The following is a 22,891-nucleotide window of genomic DNA, read 5'->3' as shown; positions in this document are numbered from 1 at the left end:
AGGTATTTTTGTCCTCAGTAATAAATAGAGAAGTGACTAATACAGAAAACAGGTACTGAGAGTATAGGGACTACAGTGACTGTACCTGACCATCTTTTCAACTGGTTTGCAGGAGGAATTTGGAAAAGTTTGGAGAAGCAGGCTGAAGAAAGTCTTGAATGCTATATACCTTGTTTGATGAGTGATTCTTGTGGGCTCTCAGAAGATCAGACTCTACTAGGGATGAAGACAGTGTAGATAGTACTCATAAGCTTTCAGATAGGAACAAGGATTCCACTGGAACTGCACTAAAGACTATGCATATTACATTCTGGCAAAGAATTTGTCAGCATTTTGTTCATGTTTGGAGACTTTGTGGGAGACTGACTTTAACAGTAATCTCAGAAGAAGGCCCAGAGGTCAGGGATTTAGCTCAGCAGCATAAGTACCTGCCTGGCAAGTGCAAGGTCCTGAGTTCTATCCCCACTCCCAACCCCACCCTGCTACCAAAAAAAAAAAAAAAAGGCCTGGATGACCAGGCAGTGTGTGGCGAGTTTGAAGTTCCTATCAGGAGCCCCTGAGTGGGTAAAGCAGGAAGCTGGGGATTGAGGCCAAAGCTGCAATGGAGACTCCAGGAAGTTGGAGATGCCTCCTATGTGGAGCAGCTGTCGGGGAAAGCTTCAGGCAGTGATCTCACCCAGCCCAGTACAGACTATGGAGGCCATCACTGGCAGGGCCATGGATTATGGGTTGCTCCTGCTCTTTGAAAGTTCACATCATGCCCTTCATGCCCTAGATTCTGGTCATTAGCTGCAGAATTTAATGTTTGCCCTGCCCTTCAGTCTTTCTTTGGTCAGATCCTTTTCTATTTCCTGCTTCTCTTTTGGAATAGGAATATTTACCTGGTACCATTGTAACTTTGGGATCACATACCTAGCTTTTTAAATTTCACAGGGGTTAGCATGGTTGTGCATACCTGTAATCAATCCCAACACATGAGAGGCTGAGGCAGAAAGATCACTGAAAATTTGAGGTCAGCATGGGCTACACAGTGAATTCAAAGCCAGTCTGAATTTCATAGTGAAATCCTGTCAAAAAACAAACAAACAAATAGATTTTATGGAGGTTTATAGTGGAGAGTTTGAGATTTTGAACTTGGACTTTTCAGCAACACTGGGACTTAGGGGAAGGAATCAGGACATTTTCTTTTGTGCAATACAGTTATATATGTCAGGAAGAATTATGACTTTATTATTGTATACTTTGAGATTAAATATGGGGGCTGGGGATTTAGCTCAGTGGCATAAGCACCTGCCTTGCAAGTAGGCGGTCATGAGTTCGATCCCCAGTACCGATAAAAATGAAAAAGACAAAAAAAAAAAAAAAAAAAAGAGAGAGAGAGAGAGATTAAATATGGTTTAAGGGGTTGGGGGTTTAGCTCAGTGGTACAATCGCCTGCTTGGCAAGCATGAGGTCGTGAGTTTGATTCCTGGTACCAAAAAATATATATATATGGTTTAAGGAGTCAGTCATGCCTGGGTGTCAGGTTGACAAGTAGACTGATGTTGGCTGATCTTGACTGTTAACATAGTCACTTGAGAGATGACTAGGAAAGTAGTCTTCTGGGTGTTTCTGTGTGGGTCATGGAGGCACCACTCTGGGGACTAAAACCTAGCCCCTGATCCTTTCCTTTGAACCCTTGCCCTGTCTCTGCTTCCTGCTACCATGAAGGGAGCAGCTTTGCTCCTCTGTGCCCTTCTGCCATGATATTTCCACCAGCTCACCGTGGCTTGAAAGCACTGAAACTGTAAGCCAAAATAAAAATTTTCTTCTTTTAATTATATATGCCAGGTAGATTGTCTCATCAGTGGAGAAGGGACTGATATAGAGTGAGAGGAAAAGTCTGTGTGTGGTGCTAAGCATCCAATCCAGGGCCTCATACATGCTATGCAAGAGCTCTACCATTGAACCACACACCCAACTCAGGAGAAGAAGTGTGGAGGGTGATACTATAAGAAAGTTAAATCATTAGCTACCACAATAGTGGTTTACTGAATACCGTTGAAAAGTATGAAATCTAAAAATAGTTATATAACTAGGTACAGTGGCACATACCTGCAATCCTAGCACTTGGGAGGCTGAGGCAGGGGAGACTGCTGTGAGTTCCAGGCCATCTGAGCTATATAGTGAGTTCGAGACCAGGCTGAACTACATAGTGAGGCCTTGTCTCAAAAAAAAAAAAAAATAAATAAATAAATAAAAAGAATCAAAAAATAAAAAATATCTATACAAGGATATTATAGTGTTTAAAAATAAGAAGACATTTATAATGCTGGAAGAATCTTGTAAACAATCTGCCTCTAGATTATGGACCTGGAGTATAAAAGAGAAATCAGTTATTTTTAGTAAGTTTCTTAATGTTCTTTGACTTTTTTTGTTCTTTCACATTTTTAAATCAAGTACAGGCATTACTTTGATAAATATAATAATTACAAACAATAATTTGTACAAGTATGGGTCAGCTTGGGATCCTGCCTTGGAACTTGTTGAATGAAGCTACTGAGAAGGAAAGGAAAGAAAGTTGTAGTTAGCCAGATAGGGAAGATAATCTAATGACATTGATATACTGAACTGTGAATTACTTTACAAATGTGAGAATTCATTTAATTAAAAATAGACAAGTGCCATGAACTCCTAAATAAAGCCGAGCGTAGTGGTACATGCCTGTAATTCTTGCACTTAGGAGACTGAAGCAATAGGACTGTCATGAATTTGAGGTCAGCCTGAGCTATATAATGGGCTCAAGGTCAACAAGACAGACCTTGTCTCAGAAAACAAAAACAAAACTAACAACAATGAGAAAAAATCCTAAAACTAAAAATAAACTCAGGGTGAATGCTTAACGTAATGCAGTGTAAATGCTTTGTAATTCAAAAGAATAAAAAACACTAGAAACGTATATAGTAGCCCTGCAATTTTTCCTTGTGTATGCTAGAGAAACCTTGTGTGTATTCAAGGAGACACTGACAAGACTGTTCATTGGCTGCTCATTAAGTAGCAGATACTTGGAAGATAATCTAAATGTTAATCATTAAGGAAATGAGTAAATAAAAGTGCAGACTAAGATGGAACACAAGGAAAGAGAATGAATAAAACTACATATATCATGAATGGCTCTTAAAAACAAAATTTTTTTTTTTTTGGCTCTTAAAAACAATATTGAAGCCCGGGTGTGTGTGTGTGTGTGTGTGTGTGTGTGTGTGGCACTCACCTGTAATCCCAGCACTCAGGAGGCAGCAGGAGGATCCTGAGTTCAAGGCCAGCCTAAACTGCATAGTGAGACCCTGTTTCAAAAAGAAAACAACAAAACCAATATTTAGTGAAAAAGTATCAAATTTCTGAGTGAGAGAGTTACCAATTATGTAAATAAACTAAAAACTAATGATTTTTCTAGGGATAGAGATGTGAAAGTATTTTTAAAAAGTCAGCAATACAGAAGGGCATAGTGGCACTCACCTGTAATTTAGTACTCAGAAGGCTGAGGCAGGAGAATCATGAAGTCCAGGCCTGCCTGGGTTACAAAACAAGACCTTAGAGAGAGAGAGAGAGAGACAGAGAGACAGAGAGACAGAGAGAGAGAGAGACAGAGAGAGAGAGAGAGAGAGAGAGAGAGAGAGAGAGAGAGAGAGAGAGAGAGAGAGAGAGAGACAGAGAGAGAGACAGAGAAAATAAAGAAAACGCTGGTAATAATCGGTACAGCTGGGGAGAAGACCCAAGTTTGACGTCTTCAGTAAGTGGCCTTAGTCAAAGCAAGTCCTCAAGATGAAACTGGCTATCGGACAGAAGTTTTAATCTCCAAATTCCTGGCTGTTTATAATCCTGTGATACAATTTGTCATACCTCTTAGAGTTCGCGAAAGGATGTATTTTGTCCCTCCGGACTCACCGTTTGCGCAGCCTCCAGAAAGCCGCCGTAAGTTCCGCCCCCTAGACGCTGGACGGCGCGAAAACCTAATTGACAAGAACTCCCGCCGTAGCCCCGCGGTTGGGTTTGTGTTCTGTTGGCTATCCCTGCTCGGGCCCTATTCCCGAGCACTCAGCCTGGAGCTCCTGCCTCGGGGGCACACTGTAGTCCCTGGCCACATCCCAGGAGCTTCGCTATCCGGGCTTTCTCACTGCCTCTTTCCGCGTTTGACTCCGCAGAACTGGGCCCAGCGTCTGTTCTCGCTTCGCGCCGGTGAGCGCGGGAGAGCCTGAGACCAGCCCGGTGGCCTGCAAAGAGCGGGCCGCCTCAATGGGCTCCAAGAGGGGTAGGCTGGACCGCATAAGGTCCTAAGAGCTGCGATTCTGGAAGGCAGTGAGTATGGTGGGGGTCCTGGCCATGGCGGCTGCTCCCACTCCCGTGAAAGACTACGAGATTGAGGTGAGAGCGAGCATCTGTCAGGTTCTTTTTTTGGTCTGTTGGAGAATTGTGGGGTAGATGGAAGGGAATCCTGAGTTTGTATTTGGGAGGGTAAAAGAAGGACGTGATGAGGACCCACAGTTACGACTTTGTGTGGTTGAATTGCCCGAGTGTCATTTCTGAGTCGTGATAAATTCTGACAAACATTGGAATTGTGGCATGTTTGCAGGATTACGGTAAATCAGGAAAACACAGCCAGTTCTCAGATTGTGAAATGTTGGTGGAATGTAATGGTTTGAGTTTCTGACATGTCATGTCATGAAGGATCCTAGGGTCCAAGTTCTGGGTTCCTGATACGGAATCATAGAACTTGGGCGTTTAAAAAGTCCTTCAAGTTGGACTAGTCCACACACGTACTTGTCCTAGGAATTGTGTTTAGAATGTCACTACACGAATCAAACAAATTACTTAATAAGAAACTAATTTCTCATGCCTGCAAAGTTTAATATACTGCAGCTAGGAATTCCAGAGAATGCTAATATTCTCCTGTATTGTTAGGTTTTCATGACTAAGCAGTCATGATATTCTATGCTTTGAAGTAGTTAGTGGGTTAGCATTTTAAAATGTACTGTATTTTTACACTTTTCTAGATAGCATTCTCACTGACGTCTTGGTGTTGTTGAAGTGAGCTTGTGTCTACTTAATTTTGGACTTTCTCAATTTTTAGAATCAAGTAACTGTCTTAATTTTTTTTTCAATATTGAGGATTGAACCCAACACCTTCACACTGAGCTATCTCCTCAGCCCTTTAGTTTTTACTTTAAGACAGGCTGCCAGTAAAATTCCCCAGGGTAAGCTTGAACATGTGATCCTGGTGCCTTTGCCTCACAAGAGTGCTGAGATTAGAAGCATGCACTTCTACCTCTGGCAATGCTTGTCTAGTTGATCATAGCTATTGTACTCACATTTGTGCATGAAATCAAGTGAATTATGAAACATATTTCCTTAAAAGTAAGACTGAGTCTCATTAAAATTTTTGCTCTGAAAAGACACAGTAGGGCTTATTTTTAGGGGATGTCTTACTTTTTCATGTCCAAATTCAAATCACATTTATTCAAATACAGTCATATAATTTCTTGGGACTTTGTTTCCTGTGGATCCATTAGTCCCAGTCTCTCATGTTCAGCAATAGACCTGTCCGTATATTTTATTTTATTCTATTTTTATTTTTTGGTACCAGGGATTGAACTCATGACCTCACACTTGCCAGGCAGGCCCTTACACTGCTAAGCTAAATCCCTGGCCCTAGACCTGTCTTTAAAGGAGCACTTCTTATCCATGTAGCCTACTTGTAGTATAATAGCAATACAGCTATTAGTGATGTTTTTGTGTATGTGTGTCAGGGATCAAACTTATTACCTCACACTTGACAGGCAGGTGCTTACTCTGCTAAGCTAAATCCCCGACCCTGTCAATGATTTTATTCCTTGACTTCTTCATCCAAGCCATGACCTTCAGCAAGTAGACCTCGCAAAGTTTCCATTAAATCAAATGTTAACTGAAGGCTTATGAGACAGGAGAGGCAATAAAAATGTAATAGTTAAGAATGATGGTCCACACAAAAGTGATGAAAAATTGCAGGCACCAAGATTCAGAAGATGGCAGGGGATATAGCTCAGTGGCATGAGTGCCTGCCTGGCGAGTGCAAGGTCCTGAGTTTGACTTCTGGTACAAAAAAAAAAAAAAAATTCAGATGTTTCTTTATTTCACATGAGTATATTAAGTAGTCTGAAGATTCATTTTAGAAATAACAGTATCTGTTATTAAGTGCGCGTGTTATTCATACCTTGAATACTCACAATTGGTTATTCAGCAATAAGTCTTGAATTCACTGTTTACATAGGCATTTGTTTCTTCTTCAGAGGCATTTTGGGGGGGGCGGGTCTTTTCAAGACAGGGTCTTGCTATGCAGTTCAGGCTGGCCTTGGACTCACTTTGTAGCTCAGGTTGGTTTTGAACTCCTCCTGCCTCAGCCTCCTAAATGTTAGGATTAAAGGTTTATGCCACCACCTGGCTCACAGTCTTAATTGAGGCTTATTTTGGGGGTAGGGCTTGTATTACAAGCATCTTTAAAAGTCATGACAAAGCTTTCTTGGTGGGAGGGGAGGTTGATTTTTTGGAGACAGGGTTTGGTTACATGGTTCAAGTTGGCCTTGAACTCACTATGTAGCCCAGAACTGGCCTTAAACTATCAATGATCCTGGTTTAGTCTCCTGAGTGCTGGAATTACAGATGTGTGCCACCATGCCTAGCAATTATGATAGCTTTGTAATACATTTTCATTTTCTAAAAATACACATTCCCCCTTATTTAAGGGGGAAAAAAGCCCCTGTACCAGGCATGAAAGCAAACATTTGTAATCCTAGCACTCAGGATTGTAAAGTAGGAGGATCACTGTGAGTTTAAGGCCAGTCTATGCTGTATAATAAATTCAAGATTAGACTGAACTACATAGCAAGACTGTGTCTCAAAAAAAAAAAAAAAAAAAAAAGCCAGCAACAAAGTCCTTGTTATTCTGAGCAGATTTTTTCTGACAAATTAACTGAAAGAAGTTAAAAACTGGTGGAGGGCTATAGCTCAGTGGCAAAGCAAAAATGGGGCCCTGGATTCAATCCCCAGAACAAAACAGAAAAGAAAAGAAAAGAAAAGAGATGGACTTGATATTTGTAGTGTTCCTACAATGTGTCTTACTTCATGTGTTTTTGTGTATTTATTACAAATTCTGGGCTGGGAATGTAGCTCAGTGGCACAAGTGCCCACCTGGCAAGCACGAGGTCCTGAGTTCAGTTACCGGTACACAAAAAGAAACAAACAAATTCTGTGAAGTGGGTGGTGCTATTCAAAGATAAATAGGCCTATAAATAGGCCAAAAGAAATTAATAAATTTTCTTGTAAGTATAGTGGTCTTAGTTTTATTTAAATATAAACTTTTTGTTGTATTATATATATATATATTAAAGTATACAGATTGAATATAAAATTTGATTTGATTTTGAAACTGACATGTAGGTTTAACTTGCATTTACTTTTCGTCTGTAGTGCTGGAGATTGAACCATGACTAAGCTGTTTTCTCTAGCACTTAGTTTAACTTTAAAGTTCATTTTCTTTCTTTCTGGTTTGCTTGCTTGCAGTATTGGAAATTGAACCCAGGACCTTCATACTATGATATACCCCACCCCTTTTTAAATTTTGAGACATGGACTCACTAAACTGTCCAGATTGGTCTTGAACTTTACATCCTGCCTCAACCTTCCAGGGTGCTGGTATTATGGGCATGGGCTACCACACCTGGCATCTTTCTTTCTTTCTTTCTTCTTTCTTTCTTTCCTTCTTTCTTTCTTTTGTTCTTTTGGCTTTTTGAGATGAGATCTTGCTGTTTCGTACAAGTTGGCCTTGAACTCACTATTTAGCCCAGGCTGGCCTCAGCCTTGCAGTTGAGGCTTGCAGTTTGAGGCTGCCTCAGCCTCCCAAGTGCTGGGATTACAGGTGTGTGCTACCATACCCAGCTGTCTCATTTTTTTCTGTTATTTTTTTTTTTTTAAACCAAAAGGCATCTTCCTTTTTTTTTTTTTTTAAATCTAGTTACCTAAAATTTTAGAGCTATATTTAAAATCTAATTTTTATGTTATTTCCTTGAAATAAATGCCTTTTCTTCTTTTAAATTGCTAGCCATGCAAAAAACGAAGGAAAGATGATGATAGACCTTCCTGCAAAACAATTACAAAATATTTATCACCAACAGAGAAGACTGGAGACAGGGTTTTCTCTCCACCAAAATCCAGCAATATTTTGGATTATTTTAGAAAGACTTCCCCTGCAAATGAGAAGGTACAATCAGCGAAAGAGGGCAAGATAAAGTCTTCTGCACCATCTCTTGTTAACAATATTGATGACTGTAAGAAATCTTTGGGACTGTTCTCAAATGCAGAGATTAAGAGGAAAGGAAAGAGGGTTAATTTATCTCATCAACTAAATAATATTAAAATTGAGAATGAGTCTCCAGTTGAAATTAATAGTGATGATAGCAAAGATGACTCTAGTTTAAATAATGATGTGGGAAATAGTACTTCTGTTCTGCTTTACAAGAAATGTGTAGATGTTCATGTAGAAAGTATCGAAGATACCAAAAAACAGGCACATATTATGACCTCCAAAAAAAATAATAAGAAAGTAAGTCCTAAAGAAGGGACCACAAAAAATGATTGCAGAAAGTTGAGAAAAAGGAAACAGCGGAATGTAATAGCTCTAACTGAATGTTTAGCCTTGACAGAAGGATTAAATTTACTTAAAAAAGATGGTAAAGATAGTAAACAGACAATGCCTTCCCTAAATAATAAAACTAAGAATACTACAAGTGATGCAGATTCCAGTGATCATGTAATTGAAACAGCCCATTTAAATGATGGTATAATAACTATCTCATATGAGGAATTTTTAAAAAGTCACAAAGAAAATAAAGTGGAACAAATAGCAGATTCTACAATATCAATTTGTGTTCCTTCTGAAAGTGTTGAAGAAGTAGTCAACAGTGGCTGTATAAGTGAATCAGAAAACTGTGAAATATCTCAGCAGGTACACTTGAAGACAGTCACTGTTCTTGCACAAGTTCATCCCATCCCCCCAAAAAAGGCAGGGAAAATACCTTCAATTTTCTTGAAGCAAAAGCATTCTGAGCTGGAAAACAGCCTGTCTGATCCTGAGAATGAACAGACAACACAGAAAAGAAAATCTAATGTTGTCATAGAGGAAGAGGAGTTAGAATTGGCAGTGTTAGAAGCTGGAAGTTCTGAAGTTGTGAAACCAAAATGTACCCTCGAAGAAAGACAGCAGTTTATGAAAGCATTTAGGCAGCCTGCAACTGAGGCACTTAAAAATGGAGTCAAAAAGCCTTTGGATAAGCAGAAAGACCACAATGAAAAATCTTTAAATGAAGAAGGAAGTGATAATAATTGTAAAAAAATCATGGAAAATCCCAGTGTCCAAATGGTTTCAAATAATGACAGCTCAAAGTCATACACTGATAAAGAAAGTTTCCCTAAAAAGAAAAAGAAAAAGGTAAAGAAAAAGGTTAAGAAAATATTAGATACTGGGACTACTCAAGATGAGACCAAAGAGGAATACACTCAAAAGCAAAAATCAACTTTTTCCTTAAAAGATAAACAAAATCCAAATAGGCTTAGAATGAGTTTAAGGCAAAAGAATTCAGAAACTTTCAAAAGCAGTACATTACTTAACAGTGAAAGTCTTCATGAAGCATATGGTGAACCTCTAAAAATTTCCTCTATACGTAACAATAAATCATCAAGAAAAACCAGCATGCCAGTTAAAGGTGATAAGTTTATATATTCTAAAGCTGAACCTGAAGACAGATTGGTAAATGTTTCCACTCCCAAATCAACCAGAAGGTCTACAAGATGTAGCAGCACATCTACTGCAGTGACTTTTAGAGGTACTGATTCTGAAGATGCACAGGACAATAGTCCGGTAAAGACTTCCATGCCTGTATCTGAAAAACACAGCCTGTACACAGCGGAATTGATAACAGTACCATCTGATTCAGAGAGCCCTATTAGGTAAAGTTTTGTTTCTGTTCTAAGGTTCTAGTGTTCTGCAGGTATTATTAGTTGGGAAGGAAAATAGTTGAAGTATTGGAAGGCATTATTTTTTTCTAGAATACAGCTGATTTGGTCTTTTTCATTTTTATCGGTACCAGGGATCGAACTCACGACTGCCTGCTTGCAAGGCATGCACTTATGCCGCTGAGCTAAATCCCCAGCCCAACACAGCTGATTTGTAGAAAAAATAGAATTTCAAAAATACTATTTTTCATGTTTAAACAGTCACAGTTTCAGAAGAGTTCTAGCTATTTTGGATGAATTCTAAATTTTATTCATCACAGTTGATAATCCCTGGAGAAATAGCCTTCAAACATAAATTGTGTAATTTTATGTAAGTGAAATTATAAATTGCGGAGTGTCTGTTCCTTGGGTAAACTGATGCATACATAATGAAGTATATACTTGCACACTGGTTGTGGCTAAAATAAGAGTGATCCCAGGAGCTAATGTTTTTAAGGTTTATTATTTTTAAAGAAGGTAATAAAGTGTGGCTTCCTTTTAAATCAAATTGATACAAATTTTTTCCCTATTTTATAATTAAGTCCAGAAATTGGAGCCATGGATAGATAGTTCATTTGTTTTCTTTTGCATTATAATGAAAATGTTTTAAAATACCTTCTTTTTTCAGAATGAAATTTACCAGAATTAGCACTCCCAAAAAATCTAAGAAAAGATCTAAAAAATCTGAAGCAAGTGATGGAGACTTGACTTCTCAGACTAGAAAGGTAATTAAAAAGCTGCATGTGGTGGCACATACCTGAATTCTAACACTCTGGGAAGGTGAGCCAAAAGGATCTCAATAAAATTTGAGGTCACCTTGGGCAATTTAATGATTTAGTGACACTGTCTCAAAAAATAAAAAAAGATTGGGGATATAGATTGGTGAGAAGTCCCTAAATTCCATTCCAAATACCACCACCACTAAAAACAAAAAAAGTAATTGAAATATTGAAGTCTATAAGTGATACTCTGTTTCCTTAAAAAATCAGTAACAGACAGGTGTGGTGGTACACACCTGTAATCCCAGCTCTCAGGAGGCTGAGGCAGGAGGATTGCCACAAGTTCAAGGCCAGTTTGAACTCCATAGCAAGACCCTGTTTCAAAAGACAAAAACAACAACAACAACACACACACTGCTGGGCAGAGTGGTGCATATCTATAATCCCAACTACTTAGAGGCTGAGGCAGGTGGATCACAATCACAAATTGGAGGCCAGCCTGGGCAACTTTGTAAGACCTTGTGGTTTCTTTCTTTTTTTTTTTTTTTTTTTGTCTTTTTCATTTTTATCGGTACCAGGGATCCAACTCATGACCACCTGCTTGCAAGGCAGGTGCTTATGCCACTGCGATAAATCCCCAGCTCCTGTGGTTTATTTCTTATGTATCATTCTCCTTGTCTATCTTTTTCTATATATGTGCATATGATTGTGTGACATATATGTCTAAGTATACACAGTATACATGATGATAATGTATATTATGTATTGGTACTATATATATCTTTTTCTTTACTTTTGAGACAGGTTCTTGCAATATAGTTCAAGCTGGCCTTGAATTCATTATGCAGTAAGGCCATCCCTAACTTAATAGTAATTATCCTGCCTAATCCCAAGTGCTAGAATTACAGATGTGTGCCACCACACCCAGCAGTATCTATTTTATATCATATGTAAGTCCCTGGAGGCCAAAGTCTGCTCTTATTTTCTTCTCCATATGTAAGTTCCTTGTGGCCAAAGTCTATGTGTTATAATACTCATTTTTTCTTTCATTTTTTTAATACTCATTTTTTTCTTTTTTCTTTTTTTTTCTTTCAGAACCTAGCATATGGTAGGGTGAGTAATTGTATTTGGAAAATACTTTATCTGAATTTGGTAACTAAAATCATGACAATGGTGGGAAAATACTATTTACATCTTTCTGGAAGTTTTGAACTCATGTAATGTATATAGTGAAAGGTTGGTTCATGAATGCTTTTTTTTCTTCTTGTCTTTTTGAGACAGGGTCTCACTATGCAATTTAATTTGGCTTTGAGCTCACTTTGTAGCCCAGACTGGTCAAACTCACAGTGATCCTCCTGCCTCAACCTCCCAAGAGCTGGGATTACAGGCATGGGCCGTCACTCTAGGTTTTATGAGTGCTTTTGTTTGTGAACAGTTTGGTTCACAAACAGAAGCATTTGGCAAAATTTTGTTTTTTGTGAACTTTGCACTGGCTGATGAACACAGCTGTGGCCCTCTTTGCCAGAATCATGGAACAAATTAAATTTGTGAACCAGGGTACCACTGTATTTGTCAGGACACTTTCAAATAAGAAAAAACAACTAATTATTACCTATGTTTTAATTTGAGATTCTTGGTAAGGTTTGAGTAATCATTTCTAGGGTGATTGTTTAATGTGATTTGCAATTACATTTTTCTATTATACATTTATTGTTAAATGGAAAACACTAGCTCTGATCTAAGTTAATATTTCAAATTTTTGTCTAGGCAAACAGTACTTCAAAAAATATTTCAAAAGCCAAGCAACTGATTGAGAAAGCAAAAGCCTTACACATCAGTAGGGCAAAGACCACTGAAGAAATAGTCATACCTTTAAGACGTTCCTCTAGGCATCAGGCACTTCGTGAAAGGGAGAAATCATCAGAAACGGATGTAAGTATTACAGCTGTTACAAGTATTACATCTATTGGTGTAAATTCTGTTCCATGTTGTTCTTTGGAGCAGGAGAGGAAATCATTATAAAGTTAGGAGATAGCATTGTAGGACAGCCTTGAAGTGGTAGAAAGAATATCATTTGCAATTCTGTTTCAAAAGCCCCTTTGGCTTTATAAACAATCCAAATGTTTCTCAGTTCACCCAAGGTTTTTATCAGCTAAACTGGCTCTTTCCCTTTCCTCAAAGCATTTTTTTAATAATCATACTATTTGGTTCTCCCATTTTTTATTTTATTTTCTCAGTTACTTCTATTTTATTGTCTTAGTGCTTTTTTCTACCTGCGGATTTCCTGCTCAAATTTTTTTCCCCTTGTATTTTGAGATAGGATCTTGTTCTGTAGTTACAGTTGGTCTTGAACTTATTTTGTAGCCCAACGTTAGTCTTGAACTCATCATGATTTTCCTGCATCAGCCTCCCAAGTCCTGTGATTGCCGGCATGTATCACCATGCCAAGCATGCACAGGTTTTTTAAGATCATGTGAAATACAACTTCTTTTTATTAAAAAATAGCTGTATTGAGATATAATTCATGTATTAAACAATTCATCATTTAAAGTGTACAATTCAGGGCCTGTTGTTGTATATGCATCATAATCAATTTTATAACATTTTTCTTACTCCAAAAGCACATCTCATTTACCTTTGCTGTTCTTTCCTAATCTTTCTATTTTCTAGCCCTAGCCACTACTAATCTGCTTTCTATTTCCATAGATTAATCTGTTCTGGAAATTTCATGTAAGTAATATTGTGTAATTTGTGGTGCTTTGTGTCTGGCTGCTTTTACTTAGCACTATTATTATTCCTATTATCTTTGAGATTAAGCCTAGGGCCTCATTGTGCTTGGCAAACACTGTAGTGCTAAAGCATGTCCTCAGTCAAATTTATTTTAAGACAGGGTCTCAATAAGTTGCCTAGGCTGGCCTTGAACTTGTGATCATCCTGCCTTAGCCTTCTGTATAGTTGTAATTACAGGTGTATGCAACCATGCCATGCTGATGTTTAATTTCTTTTAATTGCCCAATAATATCCCATTGTATAAACTATATTTTGTGTACTCATGCCTCATTTGTTGGACATTTGTGTTGTTCCCACTTTTTGGCTGTTACAAATAATGTTTTCATCATTCTACCATCTTTTCCTTGAAAATTGTGCTGATGCCCTCAAGACAGTGATAGTACTTTCCATTCCTGTGTGTGTATTTTTTTTTTTTTGTACCAGGGATTGAACTCACAACCATTTGCTTGCAAGGCAGGCACTTATGCCACTGAGCTAAATCCCCAGCCCTAAATTTTTCATTTTCTTGCTTTGTTTTAGGACTCTATTATTACAATAGATTCAAGTCCTACTTCTTTAAAGAATACAGAGAAGAATCAGAAGAAACTACAGAGCTTAAATGATGTGCTAGGAAAAAAACTTAAAGAGTCTCCTAAAAATATACCCGGTAATCAGAATTAATATCAATTTGTTGAATTGTAGAATGTTTGAGGGGATTATTCTGGATGTGCTCATGATACAAATTTAATCTCTATTTTTTTTTTTTTTTTTTCGGTACTGGAGACTGAACTCACAGTCTCAAGCTTGCCAGACAGACTGTGCCATTGAGCTATATCCCTAGGCCTTATGTCATTTAATAAGATGGAAATTTTTAATTAGATCCGTTTTTTTTGGTACTGGAGATAGAGCTCATAACTTTGCTCTTGCCAGGCAGCCTGAGCTGTATCCATGGCCCAGATCCTTTTTTTTTTTCTTTTTTTTCACGTCAGTTGTGTCTTCAGATCTAGATCCTTTTTTAATAAGTAATAATCTGATGCGAAGTTTTTCAAAAAGAAATTGAGCATTTTTAAATTTATTTTTGAGCATATTTCAAATTTATTTCATGTTTTATATCTCTGTTTAGTCTTGAATGAGTACCCAAATCTGACTATCAGCAGAATTATCTGGGTCATTTAAAATGTTTAAAAAATGTTTAGGTCTTTCTTTCCTTAAAGGTATTGAATAATAATCTTCATCAGTGGGTTGTCTTTAGTTAAAAATAAAAGTTCCTCAGGAGGTTCTGATATTTTCAGGTTGCAGGAACAGATTGTTATATAGACACTTTATAATTAACAATATAAAAAGAAATGTAATTTTAAAAATTGTTGAAATGGAGGGGGGAAGCATTGATACTAACATTGAATATTTATTTTTCTAAGGAAAAATGAAAGTTGCACCTTTATTTCTTGCCAAAAAAGCTCAGAAAACAGCTGATCCTATCCTTGCTCTTGATGAGAACAGGTCAGTCCACAGATTTTTTTAAATGGCAAAATATTTTATGTAATGCATTATATGTATATCTGTCTACTTTGATAAGAATACATATAAATTATTTGACTCTTTAATAAGTAAATTTATTTAAGCTTTTTTTTTTTTTTTTTTTTTTTTTTTTTGGTCTTTTTCCTTTTTTTATCGGTACCAGGGATTGAACTCATGACTGCCTGCTTGCAAGGCAGGCGCTTACGCCGCTGAGCTAAATCCCCAGCCCCTTATTTTAAGCTTTTTGAGACAGGGTTTTGCCATGTGTTCGGGCTGGCCTCAAACTTGCAGTGATCCTCCTGCCTCAGCCTGCTAGGCACTGGAATGTATTACCAGGCCTGGCAATAAGTCCTTTTTTTCTTTTTTGGTACCAGGAGTCAAACGCAGGACCTTGCTCTTGCCAGGCAGGTGCTTATGCCATTGAGCTATATCTTTGGCCCCAAGAAGTCCATTTTATTTATTTATTTGGTACCAGGGATCAAACTCATGACCTCATGCTTGCCAGGCAGGGGCAATGCTACTGAGCTATATCCCTGACCCAGTAAGTGCTTTTTAAAAGATGATAATATTGACAATACTTCCACCACTATTAAAGATCTTGTTTTTTTATTTCATTTTGTTTTGCCTTTTTGTTGTTGTTTGGTTGGTTGCATTTTAGAGACAGTTCTTTTTTTATGCAGTTCAGACTGGCCTTGAACTCACTTTGTACCCCAGGTTGGCTTCAAACTCAGTGATCGTCCTGCCTCAGTGTCCTGTATGCTGGGATTACAGGCGTGTACCACCATACCCAGCAAGATCTTGGTTTTGGCAAGTGCTTTATGACCATCTCTAGACAAAACAACAGAATAAAACACTAAAAATTGGACTGGACACGGTGGTGCATTGCTGTAATCTCAGCAGTCAGGAAGCTGAGGCAGAATCGCTGCAAGTTCAAGACTAAACTGGATAACATAGTGAGTTCAAGGCCAGCCTGAACTATATATTGAACTGCATAGTGGAACCTTGTCTCAATAAATGGCAAATAAGACTGACACATCTTCTGTCCTCAACAAGGCTTCCAGTCTAGAGGGTAGAGTCTATAGTTAAACATTAACCGGTTCATCAAATGAAAAATTGACATTGTGCTTAGGAGAACTGCAAAATTTGGTTATAATTTATGTCAAGGAGGTTGAGTCTGCTCAAGGAAGGCTTCATGAAGAAATGACAGTGGAAATTTGAAAGAAGAGCAGTTCATCGGGAAGAAGTATGCTGTAGACTGAAGGAAGTCTGTGCAAAGTATCTGTAACTAGAAGGAGCAGAGTAAATGCCAAAGACAGAGAATCCCAGTGTGATGAGCATCGAGAGCAGGGGTGAGAGGAACATTAGAGTAGGCTGGAGAGGTGGGTGCCAGTCAGTGTACAATTTGTTGGGGTTTTTTTTGTTTGTTTGTTTTGTTTTTTGAGACAGTGTCTCACTGTGTAGTTCAGGGTGGCCTTAAACTCACTATGTAGCCAGGCTGGCATCAAATATGTGATAGTCCTTTTGCTTCAGCCTCATGAGCGTTGGAATTACAGGTGTAGACCACCATATCTGCATTTTACTGATGTCTAATGATGTTCCGCATCTTTTCATGTGATTGTTGTTCATTTGTGTATCTTCCTTCGTATAATCTATTGTTCATTTTTGTATTGGATTGTCTTCTTACTGAGTTGTTAACGGTACTTTATACCTTCCAGTTTTAAGTCCTTGGTCAGATATATGTTCAGCAAATACATTATTCCTAACTTTATAACTTGATTTGAGGATAATTGATATCATAACAGTGACTGATTCAGTGTTATGTTATATCTGTGTGAGGTTTAAATTTGTAGTTTTCTGTGAAAGAATGTTGTATTTTTCTCTTAAGTCTCTTAGAGGAAACCCCCTGTACCAGTATATATTGATTTCAGGGTCTCAAAAATTACCCAGCAGGGCTCAAACTTGGATTTCTCCTGCCTCAGTCTCCTAGAGTGCTAGGAATATAGGAGGGCATCTGCCATCATGCTGCTAGGAAAGAAATATACCTCCTCTTTTGTAAGATTAAATCCTGTCATCTAGATTCTCTTTTCTAAGATTAATTCCTGTAATCTAACCAAGACCAATCTCATTTCACTCAAAACAAAAAAGACAAGTAGAAATTGTGTATTGTCTTTCTAATTACCCAAATTTCTATGTGGAGGATATTAAAAGTTTAGACTCTGGGGCAGGCTAGGAAGAATGTGTAAGCTATAACATCCACTACTGCACTTTCCCTGCGTTACTCAGGCTTCCTTTCTCCCCTGCTCTCTCACCTCTCTCCTTCTTCTAATACTGGGCAGGACTTTTATGACTTGCTAGGTGTGGTAGCACATGTTTGTAAACCCAGCTACTCTGAAGTCCTGGTCAGGAGAATTATAAGTTTGAGGCCAACCTGGATAATTTAGTGAGACCCTATCCAAAAAAAAATAAGGACTGAGGATATAGGGTTACCCCAGCTGGATTCAGTTCCCAGTATTTAAAAAAAAAAAAAAAAAAAAAAAAAAAAAAGATTCCTATGATTCATAATCTGAAGATAAGCCAGGTAAAATAAATATCAATAATAAGGGTTATAAATTTTCCGTTATGTTGGAAACAATGTTATATTATAGGTTCTTTTTTTTTTTTTTTTTTTTGTCTTTTTCGTTTTTATCGGTACCAGGGATCGAACTCACAACTGCCTGCTTGCAAGGCAGGCGCTTATGCCGCTGAGTAGGTTCTTGTAAAAACTTTTTAACAGGGACACTAATTTTGTTTTCTGATTATCAGATAAATGCATGTTTAACAGCAACCACAAAACCCTAAAGTTGGAAAGGTAGCTCAGTGGTAGAGTGCTTGCCCTGCATGAGTGGAGTTCCATCCACAGTGCCATAAAACAAAAAACAAAAGAAAACTCACCTCCCACCTAAGATAGTCCCAGTTAACATTTTGGTGAGTGTCCTTCAAGACTTTTTTTTTTTTTTTTTTTTTTTTTTTGTCTTTTTCATTTTTATCAGTACCAGGGATCGAACTCACGACCACACACTTGCAAGGAAGGTGCTTATGCCGTTGAGCTAAATCCCCAGCCCCTAAGACATTTTTTCTATACATATTTCTAGGGTTGGGGATGTAGCTCAGTGGCATGAGTGCCTGCCTCTTTTTAGGTATACATGATAATCACATTCATTGTAGAGAATTTGTATCTGTACATGATATAACTTTATTTATCTATTTTAATCTTTTTTTTTTTTTTTTTTTTTTTTTTTGTCTTTTTCCTTTTTACCGGTACCAGGGATCGAACTCACGACTGCCTGCTTTCAAGGCAGGCGCTTATGCCGCTGAGCTAAACCCCCAGCCCCCATGATATAACTTTGACTTTTGAATTTGTGATAAGAATTTGACCAGCTGACATCTTAAATGGCTGATTAATTTTTAAGTTAAATTCAAAAGGGTTTATTTTGTAAACAATTTGTCTTTGTGGTATTTATAATCTTGTGTTTTTTTTTTTTCAAATAATTTTCATAAAAGTCAAGATACGTCTGAAAAATCTCAGGATTGTAATGTACAATTTAAAGCAAAGCGTGATTTTCTAATGAGTGGTTTGCCAGATTTGTTGAAACGACAAATTGCAAAGAAAGCTGCAGCACTGGATGTGTACAATGCAGTGGGTACCAGTTTCCAGTCTGTTGTTCATGTACAGCAAAAGGATGATGGTAAGTTTGTTATTATTGAATATTTACTCTCTAACTTTTAAAGGCAATAGGAAAACTGGGTAAGGTGTTTAAAAATGAGGCTGAAGTTTACCACATGTCGTGTGGAATACACATGTGGCCAGTAACGAGTGAACTGTTGGCACAAGTGTCTCATACTGTGGTACTAGCCTGATCATAATGTAGTTCTGTTTGTGTTTAAATGCTGGAGCAACAATAATTTAGTTTACTTATGGTATTTATTTTAGTTTTAAATTATTATTTTTATTATTTTCATTTTTTGAGATAGGGTCTCGCTATGTAGTTCAGGTTGACCTCGAACTCACCATGTAGCTCAGCATGGCCTTGAATTTGTGGCAGTCCTTCTGCCGCAGCCTCCTGAGTGCTGGAATTACAAGCATGTACTTCCACACTGGATATTTATAATTTTTAACACTGATAATGTGCAAAGTCTTTCTCATTACTTTGCCATTGTTCCCCCTTAGAGATGTTTTTGTATTATGTTCTGGTTTTTGTTTTTGGGGGAAGGGTACCGGGAATTGAACTCAGGACTTTGCGCTTGCCAGACAGGTGCAGGTGATGTTGGGGTTTTTGTTTTTGTTTTTGATACCAGGGATCAAACTCACAACCTTGTGCTTGTCACGCAGGTGCTTATGCTGCTGAGCTAAATCCCTGACCCCAAGTATTGCTTTTTGCTTATCCAAACAGCTGTGTTTCTCTGTTGGCTTTGAAATTTAGTTTTGTGAATTTCCTCTGCCCATGAAATGTATATTTTGTTCTGTTTTCCTTTCTTTTTGTTTTGTGTTTCTGACCTTGATACTTTATGAGTCTTGTTCAGCCTGTCTTTCTTTTAGTGGTACTGGAGATCAAACACAGGTCCTTGCACATAGTAGGCTAGTAATCTACCACTGAGTTACATCCCAGCCCTCTTCAGCCTCCTTTTTCCTTAGGAAATTTTACAGCTAGTTTTTCTAATAATTTTTTCTGCTTTTTCTTATTTTGCCTTCTGTCACTGACCATTTGGTTGGTGAAATCTTTATTGGTGTTTTTCATAGTACAAGTTTATATAACATTTCCTTCCTCTCTCCTCCTTCCTTCTTAGTGCTGGAATCAAGCCTAGTTCCTTGCACCTGCTAGGGAAGTGCTCTACCACTGAGCTAAACCAAATTAATAGTTTTCTTCCCATTTTCACAGGAGTGCTACTATCATTTCTACTTGAAGATAGTCACTCTTTCATGTCCTTAGGCATTACAGGTTAATTATCTGAATTGTTTTGAGCAAACAGTGCCTAAGCAATTTTAGGCTGCAGAATATTGTAATTATCACCTTTCCTTAACAGATAAAGAAACTAAGGTTGAGATCTTGCCATATTCACAAGAATAGTAAGTGACAGAATCTGGATTTGAAAAGAGGTCTGATCTAAAAGTTTAAAGTAGGATGTTGACTGCCCTTTAAATTTTTACCCTGAGTATCAAAATTGATTTGAAAAGAAATGACAGTTCTCTGCTTGTTTTTAATATTTGGTAGGGAAAACAGGTAATTTTTCTTAATGGTATTTTGTTTCCTGTGTATTTATTTGGGTTTGGGGTACTTCTGTGTTAACTATGTAGTTATAAGTTTGGGGTTTTGTTGTTGTTGCTGTTGTTCTATGTGCTGGGAATTGAACACAGGGACTCCTGGATGCTGGGATTTGTCAAGTCTTTGTGTTTGTATGCTTGACATTCAGTAAGTACATAGTATATAATTAAGATATTTGTTCTGTTTTTTCTTTAGGGTGTTGGTTATGGCATTTGAAACCACCTTCTTGTCTTCTCTTAACTAAATTTAAAGAACAGGATACAAAAGTAACAGATATTCACAAACATATGATTGCTCTTGGTGAATTCTCAACATTAGATTCAAATTTGAAGAGTGACTCTGCTATTATGGCAAGTACTAAAGCTCATCTACTGTAAGGTGTTTCTTTTACTTCTTTCAGAGAAAAAATACTTGAATATTGGCTATTGTGTTTTGGAGCTCCTTTTTTCCTAGGCTCAAATTTGCTGTTTTGTTTTTTTTCTGGTGTTTTTTTTTTTTTTTTTTTTTTTTTTTTGTACCGGCGATTGAACTCAGGACCTCGCGCTTACCAGGCAAGCACTTGAGGCACTGAGCTAAATCTCTGGCTGCTGTTTTGTTTTTTGAGACAGAGTCTCACTGTAGTTCAGGCTGGCCTTGAACCCACCGTGATCCTCCTGTCTCAGCCTTGAGACAGGAGTGGTGAGATTGTAAGCCTATGGCACCATGTTAAGTCCTCGGGTTAAATTTTGAAAAATAACTGATGTGTAAATTTCCTTTCTTAGCTTTAAAATGTTTTAGGAATAGCCAATTTTGAAAAAAGCCAACTTTGAAAGAATATTCGATTATACAGCATATTTGTATGCTTTATTATTGTTTTGGTGTTTTCGGTACAGAGTGTCACTATATAGTTCTGACTCACCTTGAATATAGCTCAGGCTGGTATTGAAATCAGGGCAGTCCTCCTGCCTGTCTCCAGTGTTGGGATTATAGGTGTGCACCACCATGCCCAGCTCACATTTAAAGAGGTTTTTTTTTTTTTTTTTTTTTTCATTTAAAGAGTTTTTAAGTCAACATTGTACTCTAATATGTAAACTCTCCATTTAGTGGAGAGGGAGAAAAATAAAAATATGAACTAAGTCCTTTTAAAAAAAAAAAACAAACTAAATCCTTCAAAAGTTATGCAAATGCACCTTTGTGTTTAGTGGCTAAAGCTAGTCCTACATAGACATTGACTTATGATCAGAAAATGGTTGATAGTATTGTGATTAACAATAGTAAAGACATGGATCTGATATGTGGCATTTTCTTCTTCATTGCAGCTTACGAGGACAAAGAATGATTTTACTAAAGAAGTAAGAAATACTTTGCTGGAGGAAATTGGGTGGTCAAATCCTAGCTTTTCTTTGGGAAAATATTTTCCCTTGCTTCTAAAAAAACGAATTGAATACCAGGTACTTTCTGAGTATCATGGTAAACAAGGTTAGTGATCATTATTATCATTTGTGTTAATCCTTCAGTTTTGAAAACATGAAGACTTAGCCTTTGATTCAGAAGTAGCTGTGTTGCTTCCATTGGGCTATGACAACTATTTACCTAAAGTACAGCAATTTTACAGTGCAGTTTGGGCCTGCCTGCTCCCAGAGATGCCACTATGAAGATTTTTTTATTTATTACTTAGTTTTGCAATGTAGGGGTTCAAACTCAGGTTTGTTCTACCACTGAGATATATTTCCAGCTCTTTTTATTTTTTATTTGGAGACAGGATTTTGCTAAATTGCCTGTCTCACATTTGTAATCCTTCTGCCACAGCCTTCTCAGGAGCTGAGATTACAGGCATATGTTAACTTGTCCAGTGAAAGCCAGTTCCAGTTATGTTAGATTATTAGTCATTCATTTAAAGGAAGCTTTAGATGAAATCATTTAACTTATATATTCATACAGAAGGCTTTCAGCATGTCAGATTTGATTCTTTTCATATTAATGTCACAAAACTTTCACAGAGGCAATGCTAATCTTCTCTGTATCGTTCCAATTTTAGTAAACAATATGGAACGCTTCACAAATTTACGTGTCATCCTTGCGCGGATATTTCGAAGTGATATGAAGATTATTGGGTATTGAAAATTGTTTTTGTTGATTAGTAAGTACATGCATTCTATAATTTCTGAAATAGAAAGTTCACAACTAGAGCCTGATGTCAGTCAAAAAGAAACGAAAAGGAAACGAATGGAAACAGAAACTCAGAAGTCAAAAAGAAAGAAACTAAGTGAATATTCAGTAAGCCCAGAAAAGATAAGAGAGAAGCCAGAAGAACTTGACAAAAGCAACAACTCTTCTAGCAAAAAGCTAGATTCTTCCAAAGATATATTTTCTAAAACATTCTGGAAGAAGCCAACTGCTTTAAGTACAACATGCAAAGTAAAAACAGAAGCAGTAGTGAATAATGATATTCTGATAGTAGATGATGACAAAGAGCCTGCAGCAGAAATATCTTCTGTTCCTGGTAAGTTGGATTCTCTCCCTCATTTTAGAACTTATGTTTTGTAA

General features: G+C 37.4%; 2 protein-coding genes and 1 non-coding gene across 16 annotated transcripts in view; 1 reads left to right on the top strand and 2 right to left on the bottom strand.

Annotated features, from left to right (window-relative positions):
• Tefm (transcription elongation factor, mitochondrial) overlaps positions 1–22,891 on the bottom strand; it is a 59,037-nt gene that overhangs the window by 8,095 nt on the left and 28,051 nt on the right. For 2 of the 10 annotated variants that reach the window (XM_063250975.1, XM_063250976.1), the window contains exons 4-8: positions 3,496–22,891; positions 3,251–3,323; positions 2,095–2,201; positions 956–1,067; positions 86–216 (exon numbers count right to left, since the gene is read on the bottom strand). The exon at positions 3,496–22,891 is cut by the window's right edge and continues 21,389 nt beyond it. The gene's annotated coding sequence lies outside the window, so the exon portion shown is untranslated. Of the gene's footprint in view, positions 1–85; positions 217–955; positions 1,068–2,094; positions 2,207–3,250; positions 3,324–3,495 lie in introns of all 10 variants that reach the window. The other 8 variants (XM_063250978.1, XM_063250980.1, XM_003469490.5 and 5 more) reach the window with 6 other exon arrangements.
• The window catches only part of Atad5 (ATPase family AAA domain containing 5), a 37,893-nt gene continuing 19,215 nt past the window's right edge, over positions 4,214–22,891 (top strand). For 2 of the 5 annotated variants that reach the window (XM_063250973.1, XM_063250970.1), the window contains exons 1-12: positions 4,214–4,401; positions 8,111–10,014; positions 10,688–10,784; positions 11,874–11,891; positions 12,546–12,710; positions 13,485–13,508; positions 14,088–14,214; positions 14,966–15,047; positions 18,606–18,790; positions 20,561–20,715; positions 21,664–21,823; positions 22,518–22,847. In XM_063250973.1, coding sequence (XP_063107043.1) covers positions 4,342–4,401; positions 8,111–10,014; positions 10,688–10,784; positions 11,874–11,891; positions 12,546–12,710; positions 13,485–13,508; positions 14,088–14,214; positions 14,966–15,047; positions 18,606–18,790; positions 20,561–20,715; positions 21,664–21,823; positions 22,518–22,847 — 3,307 coding nt within the window. In that variant the 5' untranslated portion in view covers positions 4,214–4,341. The remainder of the gene's footprint in view (positions 4,402–8,110; positions 10,015–10,687; positions 10,785–11,873; positions 11,892–12,545; positions 12,711–13,484; positions 13,509–14,087; positions 14,215–14,965; positions 15,048–18,605; positions 18,791–20,560; positions 20,716–21,663; positions 21,824–22,517; positions 22,848–22,891) is intronic. The other 3 variants (XM_063250971.1, XM_063250972.1, XM_013152245.3) reach the window with 3 other exon arrangements.
• Positions 22,301–22,409, bottom strand: LOC111756835 (U6 spliceosomal RNA). Its single transcript, XR_002791242.1, has one exon. It is a non-coding gene; the product is annotated as a U6 spliceosomal RNA (small nuclear RNA).

This window comes from Cavia porcellus, unplaced genomic scaffold (assembly GCF_034190915.1).
Source record: "Cavia porcellus strain 051 isolate PalLab524CR breed Dunkin Hartley unplaced genomic scaffold, mCavPor4.1 scaffold_6, whole genome shotgun sequence".
NCBI classification, from domain to species: domain Eukaryota; kingdom Metazoa; phylum Chordata; class Mammalia; order Rodentia; family Caviidae; genus Cavia; species Cavia porcellus.
Note: the sequence above shows the minus strand (reverse complement) of the source record. Positions and strands in the feature narration are given on the sequence as shown.